This window comes from Elaeis guineensis, chromosome 12 (assembly GCF_000442705.2).
Source record: "Elaeis guineensis isolate ETL-2024a chromosome 12, EG11, whole genome shotgun sequence".
Lineage (NCBI taxonomy): Eukaryota > Viridiplantae > Streptophyta > Magnoliopsida > Arecales > Arecaceae > Elaeis > Elaeis guineensis.
In genome coordinates this window covers 25,019,196-25,028,776 of record NC_026004.2, presented here as the reverse complement: position 1 = coordinate 25,028,776, position 9,581 = coordinate 25,019,196, and the positions used below count along the sequence as shown (strand labels likewise).

The 9,581-nt window shown below is 40.3% G+C and overlaps 1 protein-coding gene across 1 annotated transcript; it reads left to right on the top strand.

Annotated features, from left to right (window-relative positions):
* The first annotated feature begins 2,609 nt into the window (after positions 1-2,609).
* Positions 2,610-4,172, top strand: LOC105054631 (F-box protein At3g56470). The gene has a single exon (XM_010936195.4). It carries the CDS (start codon positions 2,809-2,811, stop codon positions 4,006-4,008), a length of 1,200 nt encoding a protein of 399 aa, XP_010934497.1. The 5' UTR covers positions 2,610-2,808; the 3' UTR covers positions 4,009-4,172.
* Positions 4,173-9,581: the final 5,409 nt, after the last annotated feature.

The following is a 9,581-nucleotide window of genomic DNA, read 5'->3' as shown; positions in this document are numbered from 1 at the left end:
AGAAAGTTTGAAAAGTTCATCAAAAATTTGAATAACAAAAAATTAATAATAAAAAAAAATAAAAAAATATAAATATTATGATATATTTATGTATTTATCAGTTTGGCTCCATGAGATGTCTTAGCAACACGACTCATTACCAAAGAATTAGGGCTAGAAGTGGGCCGAGCCATATCCCTGCCTGAGCCTGGCCTGAAATAATTTTTTTTTAGGTCCGAAAATTTTTGAAAAGCTCAAGCTCGAGCTCGATCCAAGCCCGAGCCCGAGCTCGACCCGCACTTGATTGGGTCAGCTTACGACCCACACCACCCCTCTTCCCTCTCTTAAATTAAAAAAAAAAAAGATCCTAAGCCCTAACCCATTTTGGCCATGATGATGATGACGACCTCCTAGAGCTCGAGCTTGACCTGGTCAACACCAGCGATGTCGGCGTAGGTGACGCCAGTCTCTGAGACCTCTTAAAACTTAGATTTGGAGTAGCTGAAGTCTATGGGACTGTCGAGACCACCAGGGCTACCTTCGAAGCCCCTTTGGATGCGATGGAAGAGGAAGAAGAGGCCAGCGAAGGTGAGGAAAGGAAAAAGAAGGTTGCTAATGAAGGCAAAGAGGCTGTTATCACCGTTGCCCTTGGAGATGGAGATGTCGATGCTATTCATGGTGAGGATGTCGATGAGGTTGGAGTCATTAGGGATGATGATGGTGGTGCTCCACCTTGCCGCTTCAGCAAAGTTTAATTATAGGGCTTTTCGATCTACCTGAGAATGACAGTGTCAGGGCCATTTTCGCTCCACCTAATCAAAGTAAGTTACTGTCATTGGTGTTAGCCAAAATGGGGTCGTTGCTAAAGCAGACACGCTCCAACTTGCCCTTCTACACCAAGGTGAGCAAGAGCCCTTGGGGAGGTCTAGGGATGGCTGGGGCTTGGGGGTGATTAAGAGAGATTGAGAGAATAGAGAAGGAACTCGAAGGGGTAGACTCCATTTGCATGGGATTTCGGGCTGAATTTTGAGCTCAGCCTATTGAGTTGGATTTGAACCTAATCGGACTGAATTTTGAGCTTGAACCCTGATCGGATTCGAGTCGGGCCAAAGGTACATCTGAGCTTGCCTTGAAAGACAAACATGCCTTATAATTAGGTCTAAGTCTGATCTGAACTGTTTTAGGCTCAGTCTAAAGTTCAGTCCGAAGTCATACCGGCCCAATAGGCCTCAAACTGATCCAAACCTAATTCCCACCCTACAAAGAATATAAATCCAATATTATGGTCAAATGAAATTAGAAAAAAGATAGAAGAGTTGACATATATGTATTCTGTCTCCAATGTATGACTATATTTTATGTTCTTAGGAGTCTCAATCGGGGGCAAAGCTTGTAGCGGCCAAATAGGAAAGTTTAGATCCATTCTAAGGAGTTTTAATTAGTTGGGAGGTTTGGAGTGGCCGAGATAACTCACTCTCTCCCTCTCTCATCCCTCTGTATCATTTTTTTCTATTAAAATTTAATATTGTTAGATCCCAAAAGGGGTTGTTCTAAACCTCCAAAATAAGATTTTGATTAGCAATTTACTCTATTAGAATTACTTAGCATTTTTTCATTGCATTTAGAGATGGTTAGTATTTTTGTTATCGTAGTTGTCACCATAATTTATTGAGAATATATAAAGACTTAATTATTTTATAAAATTTAATATATATTTTATTGCATGGGCAGTCATCTAATCATCTAAACTATAGGTGGGATCAATACCTAGGGTCACCTAGGCTATTTGGATTTAGCGGAGGATCTGATATGGAGCTAGCATTTATAGATTCCTTCTAGGATGGTTGGTGAGGAGCCCTCCTAGTATGTTTACCAATGTTATTAGAATTTCAATTGATGTTAGTAAAGTAAGAAAAATATATTTAAATTTTGAAAAAAATTAAATGAATTATTTAACAAATATAGTAAGCTTAATTCTTCAATATTTTATCTGATAAAATTATAAAAATTTTCTTATGTGGATATATTTATTATAGATTATCTTGTATTCATGGTTAGGATAAAATTTATTTTTTTTAAAAAAAATTTATAATACTATTTATAGTGTTCTATGTTGTGGGTCAAGATGAGCATAAGCTACATTACAGTGAAGTTATTGATCGCATTTAGCAAATAAAATTGTGAATCATATTATCAGTTTTTTATTACTATTTATTCATCATGTTTCAAAAATATATTTTTATTTTTATAATTTTTAATTTATAAAAAAATTAAATCTTAAAATTAAAGATAAAATTTTAGATTAGGATGATACTCAGCTCCTTCCTTGAGTGAGCTATTTGTTATATTATTATTAAGTACTAACCATTTTGCATTTAATGGTTGTATGTTTTTTAAAAAAATAATTAAAGTAATATTTTTTAAAAAATATATGTTTCAAAAAAAATTAATTTATTATTATTATTATATTTTATTAATTATTTTTTATCATCATTTAAATATAATCCTCCGCGGATTACTTGCTGGTTCTTATTAAAATTTCATACTTAATATGCAATAAATATGCAGATGTTAGGGTCTTTTATTCATTATAATTTATAATTTTGTTATGTTTTATTTTAATAATAGATAAACAGAAGAAAAACCCTGCCCCTCCGCCGGTTTCTAGCGATCCCACCGCCATTTCCCGTTTGAGAGGGACGACCACGCTTGGCTCGCAGCGCCTCATTTCTTCTCCATGAAGGCCTTTAATCCGTAGTCCCAAATCCATTTGCTTCCCCTCTCTCCCTCTGGAGCTTGGAAACAAGAAACCCTAATTAGGAGGACGAGATGGAGCCGCCCAAACAAAGGAGAAAATTAGCCGATCAAATTGATGTAAGAGAACTCAATCCCCGATCCCCAATTCCCCCATTTACCAGAGCCTTCATATCCCTCCAAACCAATTCCAATTCCACCAATAATGAAGAAGAAGAGGAAGAGGAGGAGGAGTTCGAGAGCGCTGAACTCAGGAACTGGTCGTCTCTCACCGACCCCTTGCTCCACTCCGTCCTCCGCCGCCTCGACACCCTCGAGGACTTCTTCGCCTTCCGCGGCGTCTGCCGCGGCTGGCGCTCCCTCGCCGCCCCCTCCTCCGCCTCCCTCTCCTCCCAACCCCCTCTCGTCCTCCTCGCCCGCTGCCCCAGCTACACCGAAGCCTTCTACGACATCGCCCGCCGCCGCCTCTACAGCCTCCGCCCTCCCTGGCGCCTCTTCTCCCGCTTCTCCATCGGCTACTCCCACGGCTTCGTCATCACCACCACCCAGCCCCCGCTCCCCAAGCTCCTCCTCTGGAACCTCTTCACCGACGCCAAAATCCGCCTCCCCAAAGCCCCCGAGCCCTTCGACCGGGTCATCCTTTCCTCCAACCCCTCCTCTCCCGGCTGCCTCGCAGTATTGTTCTCAAGATCAGGCTCTACTGTTCAGTACTGCCACGTAGGCGACCATCTCTGGAGATTAAGCTGCCGGAATTCGCCGCGAGCAAGCGTGATCGATTGGTCGGTCGTCGAAGACATGATCTTTTTTAAGGGGAAGCTATATGCTCTCACCAGTACCGAGCAGCTGGTGGAAGTCGAGCTCTTCCCGCTGCCGAAATTGACCCTGCCGAGAGCTGAAACCGGGGTGGCGGTGAAGAGAGGGTTCGGCGAGAGGTGGCTTGCTGAGTGTGGCGGCGAGCTGCTGATGGTCTATTGGAGTGTCAGGATGGTGTTCGATGTTTATCACTGGGACTTTGGAAGAGGTCGGTGGGTGGAGACGTCCAGTCTGGGTGGAAAGGCATTGTTCATGGGGTCCAGAGGTTTTGCTGCATCTATTGAACCTATGTGCTCCGAAGTCCGGGAGAACTGCATCTATTATGCAGGGAATTGGAAGGACCAGTGGTTTGTGTACTCTTTGGTGGATAGGTCCCTTGAGGTTGTGCCCGCTGTTTCATGTGGTTTGCTTGGGGGCCGCACTTCGCTGCCACCTGTTTGGGTTTTCCCAAGCCTTTGCTGACTGATTTATGCAGCTGTGGCTGTATCTCGTGAGAATGAAGGGGAGAGAAAAAGAACTCATAAAAGTTCTATTTAGTAGTCTTTTACAAATCAAATATTTACTTAATGGGTTGCTCTGTTGTTGTACATCTTATACTTCACCATAATTATCTTGTCGTTTCGAAATCTTCTTTCTATATGTCTCTATATATTTTTACAAGTCCGCTTCTTCTACATGCTATGCGACATTTCTTATTATATTTAACTAAAGTAATAAACTTCTTGTGAAGGTGCAGTATGAAATGAGGCATGTCCAATTGTTATCAGAAATTTTATGTTAAGTTGTATTTGTGCTCATTTTCCTTATCCAATAACTTGGCAGAGTTTCACTAGGACCTCATTACTTGTTTGAAGGACCAAGTAAACATTAAATGTGGTCTGCTAGGAGGTTTCAGTGTGGATGCAACATTGCAGGTAAGTAACATTCGACTTTATGAGTTTCTTGAGTATTGTAGACCATTGTTGCACGGAGACATGGTCTGTGGAGTTGGGAATTCAAGTTCTTAGGACACTGGCTCAGCAAAGGTACTTATTAATGCTGGTATTATTTTATTTTTGATTTTTTCGCTTCTCTCTGTGACGACGCTTTTCTTCTTTGAGGCTATTGCAACTATTTATTTCTGTTATGTCACAGAGCTTCACCATATTTGCTCTTTAGGTAAGTATAATCAGTTATGCTCTTACAATAGTTCTGCATGCTTTAGCATTGTCTGAGAGGGTGAACCCAGCCCCCTTCTTCTTTTTTTTTTTCCTTTTTTTTTTAATAATTTTATTTGTAGATGAGGCCTGTAGGCAATTTCGGGCCACAAAGCGGGAGATAGCCCTTGACCTTTGCCTAAACTGTTTAACCCTGATGAACCACCAAGATAATTTACCAACTTCCAGGTTGGCTGATTATTGAATATTTGTAGCCTATAGTAGTCTAAAAAGTATATGGTGGTTCCTTTTTTCTTGTTGTCGTAATTTGACAGATTGTTAAGTATCAATTATTGTATTTGGAAACTGCAGAATTTCATACCATGAGCAGATCAAAAGCTGATATAAAGGGTGCAGAAGCTCCAGAGGAAAGGAGTAGAAGATTCAAAGATCATTAATTGGCTTGGGAACCAATTTCTTGACTTGAACAAATGGTTGTGAAAGAATGCTGATACAAAGTGCAAAGTTGTTAGATGTTAGATAGTAAGATGATGCAATTGCAGAAAAGTATATGTGCCATCAAGAACTCGTTGGAGCAACTTTGCCATCATGAACTCATTAGAGTATCCTTTATCTTAGGGGGTCAACCTTGGTGATCTACTGCAGGCCCTGTTTCATTGCATTGTAACAGAACAGAAGTCTCAAGAAAAATCTTCTGGTGTGAAAGTGATGTTTCAAGTTTTGCGGCCAGTCAGTTAGTAGTTTAAATTTATGTTCAGTGCCTTTTAAACCCTGACATTCTTGGTTATGATTATTATGAAGCATATCCTATCAAAAATCATTCTTTTCACTGCTTAGCTTGATGTAGCTATCCTTTTTGTTATAGTATAAACTCAATCTAATTTCAGTTTCACATTAAAAAAAAAAAAAACAGATCTTAACTTTAATTAGTTGTAGATGCATCTTTTTGTAATTTTTTAAGATTTTCCACCGCTTGAAAAGATAGTTTGGTCAAAAGTATATAGTAAACTTTGTTCAGAAATTGAAGAAATGGTCTGTTGGAGAATGGCAAGGAGTGGCATTGAAGTCAACATGGAAAAGGACAAACAATTATGAGTCCGTATATAGAAATTCATTCGAGGCAATTGCTAAGATAGATTTTAAAATGCTAATTCCATGTGCAATAACAAATATGAATTTAAGTTTAGGCACAAGATACAAGCAAAAAAGTTGGATCAAGGAGGAAGAAGATTAACTTTCTTGTCATATTTTTCCATCAATGCTTTCTATACTATTAAAAATCTAGACTAGACAAATTCTTAAAGGTGGAAATACTTGAGAAAGTATTAGATTTGATAGTAGAAAAAGAGATTTGAGTTTTCCATCCAAGGTTTTGTGGATCACCATCTCGGCCTTAATCGACTATGTCCTCGACCTTTACTGAGGGCTCGGACAGTTTGGTCCTCCGCAGGTACAGAAACTGCAAGACGTCTGTCTTGGCCGACCTGAAGGAGTTAGGTGTAGAAATCCGAATCAACTTGTCTACTCCAAAGCTATTACCTTATGGGCGGCAGCTCGGACCTCATCTAGAATCAAGGTGTTTGGAGGTTGGACATAACCAACCTAGGAAAGATCTTTCATAAAGGGCAGTAGTTCCAATTGGGAAGGAGTTCAGTACCTTCACAACTATAGAAAGTCTGGATAAGGAAGGAGATCGTCAAGATAAAATCACGCTCGAATGGAAACTAATAGCTAGTTCCGCATTGCAAACGCGGAAGCGATCACGGCGAGCTTGATCCGCACGCAATATTCGGGAATCGGTTAGTCCCTCGGGCGTACACGACTCTAATTTCTCCTCTATAAATAGAGGAAAGTAGGAACTCCAAGATAAGCTCTTGAAAGGTCTCTCTCCCTCTCTCTCTGTTGTCCATCTTCCCACTGATTTGAACTTCGGAGGGTCCACGTTGGAGAACATTCTAGCCAGGGCTTTTTACAGGTCTTGGTCCAATTTCAGGAGTCCACTGCATCGACGCCTTGGTTCCAGCCGAAGACCGGTGCTCCCCGTTTCAGCCGAGGAGATCCCATTTAAGGAGACTGCCTCCGACCTCAGGTGTGGGATTTGGCAGCAACACAAGGTATGATATTTCAAAGTTTCTTTCTTCCTATAGTTCACATGTTTTATTGTGATTGGTATATCAAGATTTTAGAGAATTTTGATGAAGTTTGTATTGACTTTAACTACATCACTGATTATGTTCATTTCATTACATAGTATCTAAGCATCTAGGTCTTTTATAGCTCCTGTTGTGCTGAGGTTGCATATTTTGCATTGGCCTGGTAATTGATGGCAGCATATGAAAATGCTTCAAATTGAAAACTAGTTGCAAAATATTCTCAAACTTACTTTTATTAATGTATCCAACATGTAGACAAGTTAAGAGGTTTTCCTGCTATTGTCACAATCTTTTATAAGATATAGATGATCTCGTTACTACTTGAATTGAAGAAGCAAAGTCAAAGGTTGTTTTAGCCATGTAACTTGCATAGCACTAATATTTGGCACATGCTATGCAAGTAAAAGTGAATTGAGGGATTTATAATGTTTGTTGTCGAAACAAAGAGGAAGGGAGCTCCAAATGTGCACCTTAATTCATTGATAATGACAAACTTTATGGTGCTAGTTTAAACTGCAAATGCATAAAAGGATTCTTATCATATGAGTCATTTGATGGAGTGAATATTAGCTTGTACTATGCTGTGCATGCTTCTTCTGTTCTAAAGTCAATTTTTAAAGTTGCTTGAATTTCATGTAGTATAGGAAAGGAAATGCTCTCAAAACACTTTAATAGGTGAATCTATATATACCCATGTTATGTTGATGATTGCTTTCCCATGATTACATGGTTAAATGTGTCTAGATGAAGCCTAGTACATTAATTCAAAACAGAAAAGAAAGAAAATTTTAGATAGCTTTAATTATGCTAAGATCAACATTAGCAGAATAACTAACATTAAGAAAATGTGTAGAAAAGGGATTGGAAGCTTAAGAGTGAGAATGTGAGAACAAAAAAAAAAAAAAAGAGGAGGATTCGGGATCATCTGCATATCGTGTTTTGCCTGCAGAGCCGGTGCATGCTTGGGTGGGTGACATGTCACCCATCTTTTAGATGGATGGTGGTGGTCTCCCATCTCTCAGCCTGTTGTGTATGGCATGCTACCTGTTTTGGGCACGCCAATCCATCTTTGAGATGGGAGACATGTTCCTCATCCAGATATGCATCAGCCTCTGCGGTGCAAAACATGCATGGAACAGGATCCGAACTTAAAATAAGATTATGGAGTTGGGGGAGCATTAAAATCAATGGTTCTAACCATGCAGATAAGTGGTGTACAAGCAAGTTGTACCCAGTTTGGCTCGTCTGAATGATGAACCATTCGTAGATTGAGCTCAAGCTGTGATCAGGAAACATAGCTCAAATCCAAGCCACCTTGAGTTTTGTTTGTTAGGCTTGGACTACAAATCAATTTGGTTGACCTTCTTCAGCTCATCTGTAGCTTGCCTTAGGAATGAGCTGATGAAGGAGAGAAGAGGGGAATGGGGCTGAACTCCAAGGCAAGGCCACATGAGTGAGGTGACTAGAGAAGGTGTCATGGATGGCCACGTTGTGGAAAAGAGGGTTCAGTGTGGAGGAGGTGCGGCGAGGGAAAGGGTGGGAAGAAGGAATAGGCAATGAGCAAAACTTCCTGGACATTGAACTTGGCCATTGGAGGAGGCACTAGATCTTGAAGTTGCCATTGTTTGGTAGAGAGAGAAGAACCACAAGGAAAGGCCACATGAATTAGGTGTCCAGAGAAGGTGGCATTGATGACTAATAGTAGAAATGAAATTAGATTGTGCAAAAAAACTACCCTAATCATATGTTTCAAATCCATTATGCATCAAGTTGTTCCAAAAGGACAGTAAAAGAATGTTTAGTGTGTAATTTACAATAGGCTATATGAATTTGAGAACTTAAATTATTTATCTTCATCTAGATATTTTAAAACATAATGGAATCTGAATATTGATTATTTTAGATGCTTCTACCTTGTCCATGTCCGCATGTTCTTCTTGCACTACCTAGTCGAGATGCATACGACCATGTCATCCTCTTCCTTTTGCTAACATCACAGCCCTATTTGCTGGCTGTGGCTTCTGCCCTACCTTCGTTACCAACCCCACTTACATTCCTCTTGTTTCTTCCACCCTTGTGCACCACCCCATACACATCCTTCTCCTTTCCCTCCACCAAGGTTGGCCTTTCCTTGGGTTCCTCGATACTCTGGGCCTCCTCCATGACCTCACACACACTTCTCTACCACCATCTAGGATGTCCATAAGCCCTATTGCAATTTCCTTAATGATGATGCCACACTTGAACATTTTGGAGCATCATCTCGAGAAGACACATTCTTTGTTATATGCTAGGACATTTTGGTCCGGGAGTGACTGAATTGAAAAGAAAAAAAATAATAAATCCTACCTTTTCCTGCAAATTATTATTAAGCAACTTTTTTGCTTTTCTTTTCTTTTTTTTTTTAACAAAATCTAACTTTATTTTCTTTTGTCCTTCTAAGAAAAGCTTGATGCTAAATTTCTCGATATGATGCATCCAACCACCCTCTGGCCCAAAATGCCTATGCACCCTCCTTCAAACTCTCGCCACCAACCAAACCTCATCCTCTCCTTTTCTCTTGCTATCTCCATCACTTCCACCCTCGTCTCGAACCCCTTCTCTAGTTGCAATGCAGCATTGGCAGTGCCGAGAGGTAGGAGCAGCAGCCCTTGTGTGCCAAGGACATGCTGTCAAGCATGGTTGATGATCCGATGGAGGAGCTCTTAAGGAGATAAAGGAGAAC